Here is an 18,707-nt window from a genome sequence, read left to right as displayed (position 1 = left end):
TCCTAGGCTGCCTATTGATTTCCTTCTAGGCCGCGTTCAGGACCCAGTGCCTGGAGAGGTACAGGACTGGGTGGCCGAGCACCAAGCCAGGTTAATGGTGGCTTTTGAGGGAGCTCGGGCACGGTTGTCGCTGGCCGCTGACCGCCGTAAGGAACGGCATGACCAGAGAGTCCACCCTGTTCCTTTAAAGGTCGGTCAGCTGGTGTATCTTCGAGATCATAGCACCCGGGGCCGGCACAAGATCCAGGACCTTTGGAGCTCTGTGGTCTATCAGGTGTTGAGGGCACCCCAAGAGAACGGGGCTGTTTATACCATTGCCCCCGTGGGAGACTTGGAGAAGGTTCGACATGTCCATCGTGACATGTTAAAGGCACAGGTCAGCCTAGGGCCACCTACACCTGGTCCACCGGTTCCACCCCCACCTGTACCCGCTGACTCAGAGCAGACCTCTCTGAGTGACGACGAGTTGTGGCTCCTTGTCCCTGAGGTACCCTCACACCCTGTCGCACCCGTGGTGTCACTTCCCGATGCCTCTAGAGTTCCATCGGTGGAGCTCAGGTCTACTCCCAGTGTGATTGTAGCACCCTCGACCTCTGCTCCCCCAGGTTCTTCCTCAGGCTCTGTTGAACAGTCTGAGGTGAGTGGGCCACATTTGCGGAGAACAGCACGTTCAACAGCTGGTCATCACTCAAATGTTTATCACTTGCCACGTCCTGTTGAATCTGCGTCAGTTGCTAATGCTCAGCTTGCCATATTCAGGCCATGGTGTTAGGTTCCTTGAGTTATTGTCGGGGCGCCAATACAAAAAAAGGGGGGTAGATGTAGCCAGATGGGCTACTCGCCTTCCGTTGTTTTTCTTCTCTCATTCTCTCTCTCTCTCGCTCGCTCTACCACCCTCGCTCTCTTTCCACTGCACTCGCTCCTTGTATCAGGTGATCGGGTTAATTGGGAACCCACCTGCACATTGATTGCAGGGTGGCGCTAGCCTGTATAAAGCTAAGCCGATGTCTTGTTGGATTAATTCCTCCTGAGCTTCTGGTACGATACAGCAGTAAATGCTGGCGTACTGCGACGGACTGATCAGCAAGAGCCGATTATACGACAGCTACAGCAGTCTGTTTAATTCTGCCATTGCGGAGAGAGGTGTTCGTGGTATCTCCACCAATGAGAGTATAGTGCCTCCGGTCCTGGGGGTTCACTGCTGTACTCACCTCTCCATGGTAAATTGTCCAACCTAAATTGGAAGAGTGGACTGCCTTCTCAGTTGCTGTTGTGAACTCCTCCTTGGTGGAGTCTGCTGTCTTGTCTCGTTTTGTCTTATCTTGTTTTTATTAAGTAGGCTTACCTTTTTTTTGGGTTCGCCTGGTGTTCTATTTTACCCTGGACTGTTGCTCGTACCCACACTTCTGTGATCGGGCTGAAGTGATTCTCTGCCCGAGTGTCGTGCTGGGACTCTAAATCGCCTGGGTGGCCGGTCTCAGCCGGTGGGGAGCCAGACCGGCCTACGCCTGAGAATAATTATTACCAGCACGAGTGGTAGTTTGACCCGTGGGGAATAAGCCTTTCCCGTGTGTGTGTGTGTGTGTGTGTGTGTGTGATTTCTTTTATTAGAGTTATTAAAGTGTGTTTTAGTCTTTTTATGATTTGTAGCGAGCCTGACGCTCAGTGTCCTTTTATTCTTTTAACATACTTTTCTGTGTTTTATTTCAGTGAAGGAGGACGAGCCAGTGGCCCTGGGACCTCAGGTGGTGGGTCGTTTTCACACTTTCTTTTGTACAGCACTGGGTGGTCTGCAGTGATTCTTTTGGTGTGATTTTCTTTTGGTTCCACGGCTGCTGGTAAGTCCAAGTTCCACGATTGTTTATTTTTACTGTAGGACACTGTCAATAATGACGCTACATCTTGACTTTTAATATTTTATTTATAAAATATTATTTATAATATTTTATTTATTTCTATAAATAAAACTGTTTTAATATTGGAAGCCAACCTGCCTCAGTGTGCATCCTTGAATCTGTGCGGTCTTCTTTTATTCCTTTTATTTATTTTTCTTAAATATATTTCCTGGGGGTGTAATTCCCCTAGGTGGCGTTGTCAAGTTTATTTATTTTGTGCATAACCCCGCCGACCACTTGGTCACAGTAGCAATTCCTATCCCTACACACACTGAAAAGCTAATTTGACCTCCTAAATCTGTTTTCACATAGAATGTGTAAATGTCACAAGCTTTTTAAAGTTAAGAGTGTGTCTTTGTTTGGAGTAGACTTCATCTGCTATTACCTTTTTAATTAACCATAAGCAGTGGATGATTGTAAATGCCAGTCAAGTATAATTTCTTATGTGTTGAACTGGAATGTTCTGGTGAGCACAGGTACCAGTAGTACTACACTAAAGTACCAAGAAAGGAGATTTTTGCAATAAAATAACTGTAATATATCATACAGTTGTGTTTTCCAATGAGAAAGGCCGAAATTAGATTTACAGTTTTTATTTTACTTTTAAAATGATTTACCTTAAACTGGTTTAAAGTGCATTTAATGCTAAGGTGTCACAGCTAAATCATACTCTGGACATAAGTTTCCACCATAAAAAGTGACAATTAAATAACTACACAAAACTTAGAGACCAAGACCATACACAAAACAGAAACTTCCACTAACAAGTCTAGATATCTTGAAAGTCACAGTAGGGCTTTTATTAACTGCCTTGAGGTTTAAAGTCAAATGCATATTTACACTTTGTAATGTTCATTGACCAGCATCAAATACACTATTACATTAGACTCTTTCACAGACTCTTTTACATTTAAAATAGTCTCAATTTTCAATAACAATTATAAAATGTTATATTGTTATTATGAGACATGAAACATTGTTTTGTTTGCCATATTTTGGATTATTTTATATGAAATTTTCTATGTTTTCAGCTTTTTAAACCCCTCCGCAAAGGATGATTGGGTACTGCTAAGGTTCAAATCTGAATGCTTTTTATTTGTTTGCAGAAATTTTAAATTGCATTTTAACTTTTAATAACTTCTTCAACGATTCTTTGATTTCCTGTGTCTGAAGACCATAGATTATTGGATTTAAAGTCAAAGGCATGACAGTGGCCAAAGACAGACTTACAGTCCTTGCATTTGGAAGTATTGTACTCCCAAAGGTAAAGATAAATAGTGCAGGGAGGAAATAAATTGCCACTAATGAAAGGTGACTTGTGCAGGTTTTTAAAGCCTTTAGTCTTTCCCTACATGTAGCAGTTTTTGACAAAGAATAACCAATACAGCAGTAACTTCCCACGATAAATGCCAGTGGAACCCAAAGAACAAGAACTGGTGCCAAATGAGCAATTACACGATTTGGAGTAAGATCATTGCAGCCAAGCCGATACACAGGTCCATGATCACAGAAATAGCTCTGAATAACCACAGAGTCACAGAAAGAAAGTCTTGTGAGAAGACCAACTGCAGTGAGTATGATAGTAATTGCAAGAAGCCAGAAAAAAGCGATCAAAGATAAAATGAGTTTGTGGCTGATTCTCATTTGGTAGTGCAGCGGGTACATGATAGCCATGACTCTGTCAAAGGACAACACAACCAGATTAAAAGCCTGAGCTGCAAAAAAGGTCAAGCAGAAAAACATGAATGCCAAGCAGTCATTGTAGGAGATATGGTGATGGTTAAACAGAAAAATGTCAACAAGCTTTGGCATCAAAGCAGAGCTACTTAACAGGTCTGTAAATGCAAAGTTCACAACTCCAATATGTTTTGGACCTCTCAATGTATGATCCAAAATTATGCCAATCATCAGTAGTGTGTTTCCCACCACTGAAAAAATGTAGATAAAGCACAGAAAGACAAAGTAATACCTAATATTAGCTATGCCATTAAATGCACTTATTATGAAATATGCAGGTTTCACAAATGTGATGTTTTTCCCAACAGCTGAATTAAAAAATTCCATTTGAATAATTTTTTTTTTAATGTTGAAGGTTAAAGTTAATGTCCTTTATTTTATGTTTCAGCAAACCTTCTTTAGTTAAGACTGGCTCCAAATGGAAGCAGAGCACGTTTGTGTTCTGTCCCTTATAGTCACTTTGCATTCCCCTATGACATCAAACCATATGGTTACAGCTTTGTGCAGACAATTTAACTAATAGGAATATTACATAATGGTTAATATTTTCTGACTGCCATCTTACTATCCCGAATTTTTTTCCGAATGCTGGTCAACCTCAGACTGACAATACAACTCAAAATCATGTTGTTTTGGATTAATTAAAAAGCTGGAAAGGGTACTTTGTGAAAATGTGTGCCCTTTTTCTACTCCTGATATTAATCTAAGATTATCAAATACCGGCTTTGCTGTCCTGCCAAGCTTGCTGTTGGGCACTGTTATTTTGTGTCAATAAGCTCGTAAGTAGCAAATTTAGTTAATAGAAGTCAGTCAATAATGGTAAACGCTAACATGTGTTAAGACTCATCAAAGGTAATGTATTTTTTCATGAAACAGAAGAGGATGGATGGCTGGAATGGAATGAAAAGATAGATAGATGTTGTGCACTGCCTTGGAAGTTTGGAGTGGAGCAGATGTTGTGATGGGCCAACTCACAGTTTTTTTTCCTCCAGAAGTCAACCACCATCTCTTTTATTAATCTAAGCTTACCAAATACCGGCTTTGCTGTCCTGCCAAGCTTGCTGTTGGGCACTGTTACCTGTGTCAATAAGCTCGTAGGTAATGTTGTGTTAAAGCAGGTGTAATTGGTCTTCACCCATGATGTTGTGATGGGCCAACTCACCATCTATTTTGTCTTGCTGACATTCAGAAAGAGGTGTTTCTTTCGGACCATTCTACAGTTGCCCTCACCAGATCCCTGTACTCAGACTCCTGCCCCCCCCCCTTAATGCACCCAACCACTGCAGTGTCATCAGAAGTGTACAAGGTAAAGAGGAATGGAGATGTAGACCGTGACATGTGGTGCCCCAATATTACTAACCAGCACATCAGAAAGGGTGCCCCCCAGAGTTACAAACTGAGGCCTCTCTGACAGATAGTCAGCAAATCAGGAGACAGTAGAAGTTGTGATATCCATCCCGAGAAGCTTCTCACTTAGCAGAAATGACTGGATTGTTATTTACTTTGCTTTTGTTTCCTTGTCGTTTGTTACTGGAAGACTGACTATGATTCTATTACCAGCAAATTACATATTACAGTATGTCAGCTAACACACTTGCTCTTGTGGAGACTGGGGAGATTTTCTTTTCCACCCCTTAAAGAGCACCCAGTGTGCACATTGCCCGACTAATATTACACCAGACCAGTAGAGATAAAAAACAAACCCAGAATTTAAAAAAACATCAGTTTTAAAAGGCGGCTCTACTCTAAAACTGTGACACAACCATGTGCAGTCCGTCCTCCAGCTGACTACTATGTTTGCTGCACAACTTGCTTGAGGTCTTCTAAAATCACTTCTTGAGTCTCTGCTGTAAGGACATAACCACAGTGTGTGTGAATGGCTACTCAATCATCTCAGGCTCTTCACCTTCACAGTTGCTCCTCAGTGCAAATGAGAGAAAAACAGCACCTGCTAGTGATGTGTGGATCAATCCTGAAATATCGATTCCTCTGATACCAATCATTTATGTTCTAGAATCAATTCTTACATTAAAATATCGATATTTTAGTAATTTAGGGTAAATTTGTAGTTTATCATTAACAGGAACACAGTGGAAAGAAACTATAACATTCGGATTGTCTACATTCAAATTCAGAGGCTGCTTCCACCTGAGGACCCGGCCTTCGCGGTCTAAAGAAAGCCGGGTAGTACGGCACGAGCTCCCTCCTTGGAGTGAAATGCTGCCGTCTGCTCCTTGCTATCTAAAATATAACCGGGCGCTGACGTAAACTCTCGACCGTCTCACACTTCTGTTTAATCAGTTTTCTGTTTGTGTGAAAACCCCGAAGGAACCCACCCAAGGGATTAAAAAAGTTACATTTAATTTAATCTAATCTAATAACTTTAATCTCAGCCAAACCGATTGACCCACGAACAAATAAAACACTGAAAAAGCCAAACAACATTTTTAAGTTATCAAAGGGACTTATATATCATGTTTAACCTGAGTAGCGAAAGACAGCGGTGGGTTTGAAAAGGATTAGCCAGGAGTCCGGTGTTCTCACGGGCTCTAGTGAGCCTTGAACCCCCACTCGCTATCGAGCTGGTGAGACGTCTGTTACCCACGTCGGAGCGCAAAACGTCGGAGCGCTTTTGAAAATATGTGGTGTCTTGATAAACCCTAGCAGATATTTGAAGTTTACACAGCTGACACATTTTTATCATATTTTAACATATGTTCACCTGAAAATATGTTAAACGTTTATTTTGTGACCCAAAAAGAATAATAAGAGTAATATTAACACTAACTAGCTGCCACCATTATTGACTACTGCGCTGGGCTGCGCTACGAATTCTGGGACACAGCTTCTTCTTCTTCGGGGTTTAATGGCAGCTGGCATCCTTGTACATGCAGTGCTGCCATCTTCTGTTTCAGTCCGTTATTACACTCTTAAATCCTACTACTTATTCCTGCGTCTTTTGGGATCTTACAAAGCTTCAAACGACACGTCAACTATTAAATTAGTTGTCGACAATTTTAATAGTCGACGTAATCGTGACTAGGGCTGGGCAAAACGATTATTTTCCTAATCGATGAATCTAGCGATTAATTTTTCGATGCATCGATTAATCTAATGATTAATTTTTCAATCCGATTCGATTTTGATTTGATTTGATTATCGATTATTTCCATATTTTTTGACTTGTATAGCAATTTCACATTTACTAATTTATGTATATCAATGAAAAACACAAATTTCTTCATTTGAAGACCTTTTAATAAAAAAAATTGCAAAATAAAATTGTAGAGGTCATACAATCAATAGCATTTAACAAGAAATGAAATGTGCAAACATATAAAATTAAGGAAAAGTTAACAAAACATTTCAAATAAATAGCAACAATGGTGTCTTTAAACAAACAAAATGTAACATTCACTTTGCTTTCTCCCAAAAAGTGCTCTTCATTCACAAAACAAAATCCACAATAACATTGTAGTACAATCTTCTGTTTTTAACAAAAAATTAAATGTTGTGCAGAACAAATATGAACAAAGGAAATCATAGCAAAAAATTAATAAAATATAAACAGCAGCAATGGCATCTTTGAACAAATACAACGTAACATTCACTTTGCTCTCTGCAAAAAAAGTGCTCTTTGTTAACAAAATATCCATTTTGCTGCCTTCTCTCCTATTTGTGTGTGTGTTTGTGTGTGTGTGTGTTCAATCATGTTCATCACATGAAGTAGTTATGCATTGGAGTGGAGAAATGTTAGCATTTCTACATGCTCAGCAGTCAGGCTTGCCCTTTTTTTGGTGACAATGTTTCCAGCAACTGAAAAAAGCCTTTCAGATGGTGTTGATGTGGCAGGTACAGCCAAATATGATTTGGCTAAATTAGCCAGTGTGGGGAATCTTGTTGCATTATTCTTCCACCATGTAAGGGGGTCATTATCCCTTGGAATAGGGGCTTCCCCAAAATACAGCAGTGCTTCTTTCCTCACCGCCTCATTTTCTCCATCCCCACCCAACAAAGTGTCCAACACAGACCTCTTCTTTGTTGGGGGACTTGCTGAGGCTTCCTGTCCCACATGTTCCTGCTGTAACTGTGATCTCTGCTCCCTTTTGAGATCAAGTGCCTCCCTCTGTACTGTTACTTGCAGTTTCAGAGCATCTTCTGGAGAAAGGAATTTCAGTTTACGAAAACGTGGATCAAGGGCAGCAGCAATGAGTGACACATTTTTTCCATCTGCTTGAAATGCAGATACCTCTGGCTGCCACCTATACAAGATTTCCTCTTCTGCACAGTTCTGGAAAGAGTTCACTGCAGCAGAATCAAATGATTTGTTTTTGGTGGATTTCAGGAGACCTTTCAGCAGGGGGGGAAGAACAGAGACTGTGACATAAGACTGTCCACTAAGAACATTAGTGGCTTGCTCATAAGGCTTGAGCACCTCCTTCAATTCATCCAGAAGAATCCACTGATCACTTTTCAGATCTAGGTACTGTTTCCCACGCTGTGTGACTTTTGGATCTGAAAGCGTCGCAACCACTGGCCATCTCTGTTCCAACAGACGTTCAATCATGTAGTATGAACTGTTCCATCTGACAGCGACATCTTGGATTAGTTTATGCTCAGCTGTACCCATCTGCTTTTGCTTCTGCTTAAGTTTGGTGCAAGCTGGCTCACTTTTCCTGATGTGCTTTACAAGGCCCCGTGCAGCTGATAGTGCCTTATCAATCTTGGGGTCTTTCAGTGCATGGTTTACAACCAGTTGCAGTGTATGCCCGGCACACCGATAGGACACCACTCCAAACTTCTCTTTCAGGATGTGGAGAGCTGCAACTATGTTACTTGCATTATCATGCACAACGGCAAGGACATTATGCAAGGAAATGTGGAATTTCTCTGCCACCTTCTCCACCCAGGAGGCAAGGTTTTCTGCAGTGTGGCGCTCTTCAACTGGCAGTGTTGCTAAATTGAAGGAGAGAAGATCCCAATTGTCATTAATGAAATGACAAGTTACCCCTAAGTAGGACTCTGTGACCAGAGTTGTCCAAGCATCAGTGGTAAGGGAGATTTTGGATGTGGCCTTTTTTAGTTAATTCCTTAGTTTCTCAACTGAAGTTTCATACTTTCTCTCCATCATGCTTGTAAAATGACGCCTAGACGGCAGAGTGTATCCCGGTTGGAAAGTGGTCAGCATTTCTTTGAATCCCTCACCCTCAACCACAGCAAGTGGTCTCATGTCTTTTAAAATCATAGTTAAGACGCTCTCGGTAAGTACAGCCGCCTCCTGGGGGGTGCATGGTGTACTTCTTCTCTGACAGTAGTCCTCCAGACTTTTCTGTTTGTTCCTGAAATCATAAATCACACACAGCACACAGATGAATTCGAATAATTACAAAATAATTATATGGAAAGCATAATATCAAAATAATTAGATAAGGATCTGGTTGTTATAATAAATAAATATAAACCATGTATGTGCCTTACTGTTGTTGAAATCTCCCAATTCTTTGAATCTTTGGGCTGAAGGAAGGACAATACTCGGTGTATTTATGCTCAATCAACAATCATTTATTTCCATACAATTCAACACTTAAGAGCATAAGGACCATCATGATGGGGAGACCTGCCTGCAGAGGGTCACAGCAAGTCTCAAAATGGTGACGGGTTGCTCAGCTTTTTATAGTCTCTAGTGGCCCCCACCTAGTCGTAAAAGACCAAACATTAACATTCTTTCTCTCTTACGGCGCCTCAGTTATGACCTCGGCAGTTGTTTCTCTGCTTTCTGTAAGGTGGGGGTGTGGAATGTGGTCTGTCTATCTCCCCTGTCTTAGACACAGAGTCTCCTGCTTACAACCTTCTCTTTATGATTCAACAATAGAACATGTCAAGAAAACAGTGTAACACATTCCCAGCAGATCAAGGATACAGAGTGATGCACACTTATCTAATAAACTAATAAGTGAATATGTTCTTTTAACTCAAAAGTATAATGAGAACTAAACTACATACAGCTCACACACTCTATATTAAAGGGTATAATATGATCTACAGCAGTATTCTAATTCAACTACTTTGATTACATATATAAGGTAACATATAATAACAGAATAATCTAATACTGTTATGCCATGTGCTTTCATAGCATAACAGTAAGAGATTAATGATAATCACCAATGTTGAACATATGATATGGCTGCAAAAAATAACTGCAAAAAATAGCGTTTAAACAGCCATAGCTGATGGCACATTTACTGGTGCACTGCTTTCTAGCCATTAGATGGCATAACTTTGACCTATAAGATCAAGCTGAAGAAGCATTATGTATAAAAACAGCATTCAAATAGGATGAAAGACATTAAACTTGACAAATCAAGAGTTCGTTGTCATTTTGCTTTTGCAAGCACTTTAACGATGTTGTAACATTGTCCACGACGGCTACGTTTAGGTGGTGGTGAATTATCCTTGTTAACATTTCTCCTGCGGCCAATTCTATGTCTCACATTTTCATCTTTCGCCGATTCTGATAATCAGCCTGCGCGCATTCCGACTCATTTTGCCAGCATGGGCCACAAATTAAAAAAACAACTAAACAGCAGCTGCTATATGTTACTGCTAAGCAGCTTAAATTAGTTTTGTATTTATGGAGGTTGGGTGTTTATCTCTGTCTATGAGTGAGTGTATGTCTAGGGGAGGGGGAGGGGGGGGGGGGTCGGATGAATTAACGGGTAAAAACCAGCGTTAGTAAAAAAGTTTTTTCAGAAGCTGCTCCTGGATGTCGTCGTTTGAGGTGCTGGTGCATAGCCGTCGTGCTTTTATGATAGGCCATTTCCACCTTACAAAGCCGGCAAACGACTGAATCACTTCCTTTTCGGTTAAAATATCCCCATACTGTAGAACTGCGTGTTCGGGTGCAGTGGTTTAAGTCGACTGCGACTACCTCACTCATGTTACCGCTACTCGCTGCCGCCATGTATTTTTTTGAAAGTGACGACGCATCGACGTAAATTGTTTTACGTCAACGTATTTTACGCGTCGACGTAATCGATTACGTCGACGCGTTGTCCCAGCCCTAATCGTGACTAGTCGACTAATCGTGGCAGCCCTAGCTGGGAATGCCTAGCAGAGGCCCCAGTCCGTGAGATCTTTAATGCACACCTCCAGCAGAGCTTCAACAGCATTCCAAGGGAGACTGGGGACATTGTGCACGAATGAACAATGACAATGCTGCCCTTTGTAACTGATTTCAAATCTATCACTATCTATCTAGTGTGGACGTAGCCCCAGGGTCCTGTTCGTGAGTGATGGGAGAAGGTAGTGGAAGATTGACAGACGGATTGGTGCTGCGGCTGCAGTGATGCAGATGTTGCACCGGTCTGGTGTGGTGAAGAGGGAGCTGAGTGTAAAAGTGAAGCTCTCAAAATTAGTTTTGTCGCTGATTCATTTTTGACCTCTTGCCTCAATTTTATTCTGCAACTTAGACATCCACATTACGCACACTCTCACATAACACATACATATAGGGCCTTGGAGGTGGGCATGTTTTACAGCATCCAGAGGATGGTCGGTGTATTCCAACCCACCTCTGGCGCTGGTGCCCTACCCTCAATTTTAAATGCATATAGACACTGAGGGTTTTCGGGAGGAGCCGTGCTGCTCTCTGATAGGAAGCAGGAACCACGCTCTCCTGTGTTTTAAATGCACTTTAGAACAGCACACAGCAACACTACATATGAGTGGGCGGAGGGAGGTTTGGGGTCTTCACTCACCCTGGTTCTGTTAGCCGTCAGGGCTGGGGGGCTGGGAGGAGGTGCTGGCCGTCAGATTGGGTTTTGGGATGCGGGGCCTCCCTGCTACTGCAGAGAAGGAGGTGGTCCGCTTGCCTCCATCCCAGAGAGAAGGGTTACATCTCCTGGGTCTAGGTGCGGCTTGGCCCTCTGGGGGCGGGGGTACCTGGACCTAGGTTATAGAGTATGTTTGGGGAGTGTGACTGTCTGTGCAGTGTCTATTTGTGTCTGTCTACACGTTGGGTGAGTGCCAAGTATTTGGTTGTGTATATGGGGGTGGGAATGCACGTTTGTGTCCGCGTGCGCCTGTTCGTCTGTGTCTATATGTCAGGTTGGGTCTTAGACTCCACCTCTCTGGGTACATCTCAGGCCCTCCAAAGTACGGAGGCCTATCTCCCCTCACCACACTCCCTGCCGGTGGCTGATGCCCTCAGATGTTGGTGTGTTGGTGGTTCTTGTCGACTGGGGCTGGGCGCTCATGTATGTACCGGCTTACTCCTGGTGGCCGATTGGCAGGGCCTGGCGCCTGTGGCCCGGTTGGGCCCCTTCTGGGGGGTGGGGTGCCCTCAGGCCTCTGGGCCTGAAGCTCGGTCCTCTCTGGCACAGCTGGCTGCCGGCAGAGCCCGTGGGCACACCACTGAAACCCCCTCTGGCCTCTGCTCCGTAGCTGCTGGGTGACCTCTCGTTTGGAGCTCTACTCAGCTCTTCCCAGGAGGGTGGCACGGTTCCCCCCCTTTGGTGGTCCTCCTCGAGTCCTCGTACTCTGGGGCCTCTGGATGTCTGGGGCCTGGATCTCCTCCATACCTGCTTCATACCCTGGGGGACGGGGCTATGGCTCCCCCACACTCCCTAGCAGATCGTTACACCATCAGTAACACACTACAACGGCAGGGAATCAAATCCCGCAGTGCCAGACGTGTTCCGCTGCTGAAGCCAGTGCATGTCCAGGCCCGTCTGAAGTTTGCCAGAGAGCACATGGGTGATACAGCAGAGGATTGGGAGAATGTCATGTGGTCAGATGAAACCAAAGTAGAACTTTTTGGTATAAACTCAACTCGTCGTGTTTGGAGGAAGAAGAATACTGAGTTGCATCCCAAGAACACCATACCTACTGTGAAGCATGGGGGTGGAAACATCATGCTATGGGGCTGTTTTTCTGCCAAGGGGACAGGACAACTGATCCGCGTTAAGGACAGAATGAATGGGGCCATGTATCGTGAGATTTTGAGCCAAAACCTCCTTCCATCAGTGAGAACTTTGAAGATGAAACGAGGCTGGGTCTTCCAACATGACAATGATCCAAAACACACCGCCCGGGCAACAAAGGAGTGGCTCCGTAAGAAGCATTTGAAAGTCCTGGAGTGGCCTAGCCAGTCGCCAGACCTCAACCCCATAGAAAATCTGTGGCGGGAGTTGAAAGTCCGTGTTGCTCGGCGACAGCCCCAAAACATCACTGCTCTCGAGAAGATCTGCATGGAGGAATGGGCCAAAATACCAGCTACTGTGTGTGCAAACCTGGTAAAGACCTATAGTAAACGTTTGACCTCTGTTATTGCCAACAAAGGTTATGTTACAAAGTATTGAGTTGTATTTTTGTTATTGACCAAATACTTATTTTCCACCCTGATTTACGAATAAATTCTTTACAAATCCTACCATGTGGATTCATGGATTTTTTTTTCACATTCTGTCTCTCACAGTTGAAGTGTACCTCTGGTGCAAATTACTGACCTCTGTCATCATTTTAGGTGGGGGAACTTGCACAATCGGTGGCTGACTAAATACTTTTTTGCCCCACTGTAATTATAATAAAGGTCAATCAAATGGACCAATATGGCAAGGCTATGATGATCCACTTGGTAAAATAAATCCGCTTGGCATCTTTCTTGGCCTTAAGACAACAATTCTGATGGCTAAAGATCCAAACTAAAAAATAATCCCCTGATCTAACCCTCTACTGCATGACTTTTTAATTTTGGGGAAAAAAAATATTTCTCCCTATTTTGGGGGAGCTTTAGGGTCCCTAATAATATATCAATCATAAAATTTGACACCCTGCCAGATATTGGTTTGTTGCTTCAAGGCAACACTGTGCAACAAGGGTAGTAAAATGCCAAGTTATTCTATAATAAGTTGTATTAGTACAACAAGGATGAACAAATAAATAAACAACAAATAAACAATGTAAACATTTCACAAAACAATAAAACACCAAAATACATCCAACATTTGACCCTAACCCCATGCACGTGCGCACACACACACACACATGCACACACACACGCGCGTTGTGTTCCCATCACTTTTGGGGACATTACATTAACTTACATTAATTTCCTGGAGACTTATCCTAACTCTACCCATCACAAGTCCCTGCCTGAACCTTACCCTAACCCTGACTCAAGCCTTCACCCTAAAATTGAATGATTTACCTTGCAATTTGTCATAAAGTAGGCGAGACCTCACAATATGAGTGTGTAAACAAATTTGTGTCCCCACAACAATAAGTAATACATGACCACACACACTGATACCCACACAGCAATATTGGTATGGCAGGGATCTGGCCCACACAATGTGCTTACACATGGCCCATATACTGCAATGAATAACGGCCCTTTGGTGGCCTAGACCTTGTTTGCCAGAGGTGGCCCACGCATGGACCAGCACAAGGCCAGTTTCAGACACCCTGGTCGTCCTGTGCTGGCCCATGTGTGGATTACCTCTGGCAAACCTGATCTGGGCCACCAAAGGGCCATTATTCATTGCGGTATGTGGGCCATCTGTAGGTGGTGTGCAGCCACGGGCCAGTTGTAGACACACTGCTGGCCCTGTGCTGGCCCAGAACGGTTTCAGCTCTGGCCCTAGATGTCAGCATAATGTGTACCTTAATCAAGCCATGCAATAACAGCCTGTGCCAGAACATGCAAAACAGTGCAAAAGTAACATGCCGAAACTCTGTTCAGACAGTGAATGGACTGATTTTTATGTAGCGCTTTTCTACTCTCCCAGATTACTCAAAGTGCCGGTTTGATACCAGATCCTGGCCAGACCTGCTTGCTATGTGGGCACTAACACACACACAGACACAGTTACTTTACCAACTGACCCCTGAGCTCCTAAGTGTCTCTCAAACCTCATTCAGGGATCCACTCCTCTACTTCACTGTTACTCCCTGAAAGCTCACTGTCCTCACTTTCTGAGGACAGAAAGTGCACATTCCCTTGGTTTCCTTGCATAAAAAGTTTTTGTTTGGAAAAAAAAAAGTTGTTTTTTTTTGAAGGGCCACTGTAAGGCATGAAAATGTGGTTTGTTGCCTCAGGGCAACGCTATGCAGTAGAGGGTTCTAATGTCACTATCAAGTAAAAATTTCAACTCTTCTCCAATGTTTTGATTCTACAAAAGTAATCACATCACTTAACTTTCCACCTTATAAACACCAGCACTACCATTGCAAGCATTTTACATGCTGATATTTGGCTTTCAGTCAAAGCAGTGTTTGCCTTTGTGCTGCCTCACAGAGAGACAAGCTGGCACAGCGAATTTATTAGAAATCGTGGATATGAAAAAGTAAAAAAAAATGCATATATGTTTTGCTTTCTTCACTAAAAAAAACCCTCCTAGAAGAAAATTAGACCAAGATAAAATAATTGCATTCTGTTTTGAAATGATTATCAACACAGAGACAAAAAAATAGGTGAGACATTCAATGATTTTTTAGATACTATTGCTTTTTAAACACCCCATAATCACCTTGATCACAAATAATACGTGCATCCTAACAGACTTTTTGTGTTATCGTTGATTACATTTTGTTTAAGAAATAATCTCCATTCCTATGAAATTACTTGTTCTTTTATTGCAAACAGTCTTAACTCATAATGACATTAGACAATTCTACTTTAAATTCTATTTCAAAGGACAGATTTCAAAGAAACACAAACATACACAATATATAGTGCAAACAAATGCTCACATCACTGCTAGTATTAAATTGTTATTTTGGATTTTCCTCGCCTTTTTAATAACCTTTTTAAAGATTCTTTTATTTCTTGTGTTTGCAGAACATAAATTATTGGGTTCAACATGGGAGGGAAGACCGAAGTCAAAGACAGGTTTATGATCCTAGCATTTGGTTGTATTTTTTCCATCAAAGTAAACGTAGTTAACAGTGGAATAAAATAGATTGCCACTAATGAAAGATGGCCAATGCATGTTTTAAAAGCCTTGAGTCCTTCTTGAAGTGTGGCCACTTTAACCAGCGTATAGCCAATATAAAGGTAACTTAACAGGATAAAAGCTAGAGGAAGCCAAAATATAATCACTGGGTACAAGCAAGCAATGACATAGCTGGGGAAATGGTCATTGCAAGCAAGTCGGTATATCTGACCATGGTCACAAAAATAACTATTAATAACCACAGATTTACAGAAAGAAAGTCTTGTAAGTAGTCCAACTGAAATTAATACAGCAATAATAGTAAAAACCCAAAGTGAGGCAATCAAAGAAAACATGAACCTGTGGGTCACCTTTACTTGATAGTGGAGTGGAAAGATGATGGCCACCATTCTGTCATACGAGAGTGCCACCAGATTAAATGACTGCAGTGACAGACAAGTGTAGCAAAAAAACAGGAATGTTAAACAATCGTTGTAGGGGATATAGTAGTGCCCAAACAGAAAGATGTCAAGAACCTTTGGCACCAGGGCAGTGTTACCAAACAGGTCCACAAATGCAAGGTTAAAAACTGCAATATACTTTGGAGTTCTCAGATTATGATCCAAGTATATTACAGCCATCACAACTGTGTTTCCCACCACAGAAACAATATAAACAAAAAATAGAAAGACATAATATAATGTTATGTTTGGGATTCCAGTTAAACCACCTATAATGAAAAATGCAGGATGTACAAAAGTTATATTTTTTCCAAGAGCTGAGTTGAATAACTCCATTGCAAAGATGCCTACAGCACAGTGGTGTCCACACAGATGCCTCTCCTTTGCGCTAGTATCATGACTCTATACTCTTATGTAGATGGAGGAAAGCACCTTACTCTCAGGGGGAAGAGCTCTGTTTATGTTTACCTGTTTTCAAAGAGGATGCTAAAGAGAAGCTGTCTTCTTCTGGATATCTGGTAAATAATGTGTTTAAATGCATTTAAATCATTAAATGTGAAGTTTATTTCAGTACATCTGAATGCAATCATGTTAAAAATATACACAGAACCGTCAATGCATTTTTTATATTTCATGTTGCAATTGGATGGATGATGTTTCAACTAGTTTACTGTTTTTATATGAGCAATTAGTGTAAGAAATAAACAGCAGTCAGGAAAGTGTGAAAAGATACACTTTATTATCACATCAGTCTATAACGTTGCACAACTACGACTTTGAAGTTTTGATAGAAATATTGTGATGAACACTAATATTTTTTTTTTTTTAATTTCCCCACTCGCCCATGTGGGCAGACTTTTAGCCTTCAATCTCAGGTTCTCTACCAGAGGCCTTGGAGGTTGAGGGTCTTTGCTGTCCCTAGGACTGTATTCTTCTGGACAGAGATCTCAGATGTCATTTCAGAATCAGAATCAGAATCAGAAAGGGTTTTATTGACAAATGTTGAGCAGGTTTACAACATTAGGAAATTGCTGCGGTGCTTCAGTGCAAACATACTGTCATAAATTACGCTTAGACATGAAAATAAAAATAAGAATAAGAATTAAAAGTGCTAAGTAGATAGATATATACATGAGTGCAGGTGGTGATCAGTGCCAAACATGGAATGATGCAGTGAACACAGCGTAGGGTCATGTGTTAGTGGTGGGAACAGTCATACGGTTATTATACACAGAACCGTCAATGCATTTTTTATATTTCATGTTGCAATTGGATGGATCTCCTCCTAGGATCTCCTTTTCTTTCTCAGGTTTCTGCTGCCTGAGATATTCACTAAGCACATAGTCAGTTGAATCTTTGTTGTTTCAAATAACAAAGATAGCTGGATAGTGGTTCTGACATTCATTAGTCCTCGGCCTCCTTCCTTCCACTTAGCGTGCAATCTCATGGTGCTGGACCTGGCGTGAAACCCTCCATTTGTCGCAAGGAGATTTCTTTTCTTGATGTCAGTGGATTCCATTTCCTCTTCTGGCTAGCTTATTATCCCAGCAGGGTATCTATTAACTGGCAGGGCATAGATGTTGATTGTCCCATTCTTGCTCTTCTCATTCAGCTGACTCTTCAGGACTTGCCCGTCACTATGCAGGTATTTGCCAGTTGCAGCTTTCCTGGTGATCTTGTTTCGGTTCCCATTTGCCTGTGGGATTCCAAGACACTCATAACTATTCTCGATGTCTCCAATGTTGCCTTCTGGTTGTGCAATTTAGCGACCGTTGTCCCAATGGCCCCATGGTTATGGTTTGTTACCATCCAACCATGCTTCTCCAGTCCCAATGACGCTCATACAACATAACAGAGGTTAAAGAGGTATTTATAATCCTACCATTTGAAGGTACTATATATAAATAAATATACATATACTAAGGAGGAAATCGATTTATTTTAATTAAAGATGACCTGTGCAGGTTTTAAAGCCTTCATTCTTCTCTATATGTATAAATTATTAAGAAAGAATGGCCAGTACTTAAACTATGTAAGATGCACAAAGGATATATTTTTCTGAACAGCTGAGTTTAAAAAAAAGAAAACATAAAAACTTTTTTGTATTAATCTTCTATAAAATCAAAGCCCTGTATTCTTTGTTCAGGCAAGCTTTGTTTAGTGAAGACTGGATCCACATAGATGCAACACTGTTCTGTCACTTACAGCAGCTGCCTGTTCCCCAGCATCTTCAAATCAGGTAATCTAAGCTTTATGCAGAGAATTTAGTGAATAGTGGTCACTAGGGCTGGGTATCGTCACTGATTTCTAGAATCGATTCAATTCCGATTCACAAGGTCCCGAATCGATTCGATCCACGATTCGATTTAATTCGATTCGATTCGATTCGATTTGAATCTGGGAAATTTTGACAGTCAGAAATATTATAATTCAGATCAGTACATTTACATATTTTTGTATCTATAAAAAGGAAGCTGACACACGCAAGACTTTATCAAAGGTGTAAGCGTCACAGCAGATGCCTTTGTGTCAAAGTAGCTGAGGATAAAACACAGAAAAACATGAAGGCGATTTTCCTGGCCTGGGATTTTATAAAAATATTCTGCAGTACATCAAAAACGAAAGAAAACCATTAATCAGCATATGAACATTACCTCTGAAGTTACAGGGGTTTTATT

At 41.7% G+C, this 18,707-nt stretch overlaps 3 protein-coding genes across 3 annotated transcripts; all 3 read right to left on the bottom strand.

The window, feature by feature from the left end:
• Positions 1–2,987: 2,987 nt before the first annotated feature.
• Positions 2,988–3,959, bottom strand: LOC146700289 (olfactory receptor 1500-like). Its single transcript, XM_085471298.1, has one exon. The coding sequence runs from the start codon at positions 3,957–3,959 to the stop codon at positions 2,988–2,990; it is 972 nt and encodes a 323-aa protein (XP_085327424.1).
• Positions 3,960–7,273: 3,314 nt separating this feature from the next.
• On the bottom strand, positions 7,274–8,728 carry LOC146700288 (E3 SUMO-protein ligase ZBED1-like). The gene has a single exon (XM_085471392.1). It carries the CDS (start codon positions 8,260–8,262, stop codon positions 7,363–7,365), a length of 900 nt encoding a protein of 299 aa, XP_085327518.1. The 5' UTR covers positions 8,263–8,728; the 3' UTR covers positions 7,274–7,362.
• Positions 8,729–15,399: 6,671 nt separating this feature from the next.
• LOC146700287 (olfactory receptor 1E16-like) lies at positions 15,400–16,365 on the bottom strand. The gene has a single exon (XM_085471297.1). The coding sequence runs from the start codon at positions 16,363–16,365 to the stop codon at positions 15,400–15,402; it is 966 nt and encodes a 321-aa protein (XP_085327423.1).
• Positions 16,366–18,707: the final 2,342 nt, after the last annotated feature.

This window comes from Copadichromis virginalis, linkage group LG10 (genome assembly GCF_057382275.1).
Source record: "Copadichromis virginalis isolate Kocher_CV1m ecotype Utaka linkage group LG10, C_Virginalis_male_GT1.1, whole genome shotgun sequence".
NCBI lineage: Eukaryota > Metazoa > Chordata > Actinopteri > Cichliformes > Cichlidae > Copadichromis > Copadichromis virginalis.
This window is presented reverse-complemented; position numbering and strand designations above follow the sequence as displayed.

What these genes read in the sequence shown, in the direction of transcription:
- LOC146700289 (XM_085471298.1), bottom strand. Translation starts at nt 3,959, where the DNA reads ATGGAATTTTTTAATTCAGCTGTTGGGAAAAACATCACATTTGTGAAA.
- LOC146700288 (XM_085471392.1), bottom strand. Translation starts at nt 8,262, where the DNA reads ATGGGTACAGCTGAGCATAAACTAATCCAAGATGTCGCTGTCAGATGG.
- LOC146700287 (XM_085471297.1), bottom strand. Translation starts at nt 16,365, where the DNA reads ATGGAGTTATTCAACTCAGCTCTTGGAAAAAATATAACTTTTGTACAT.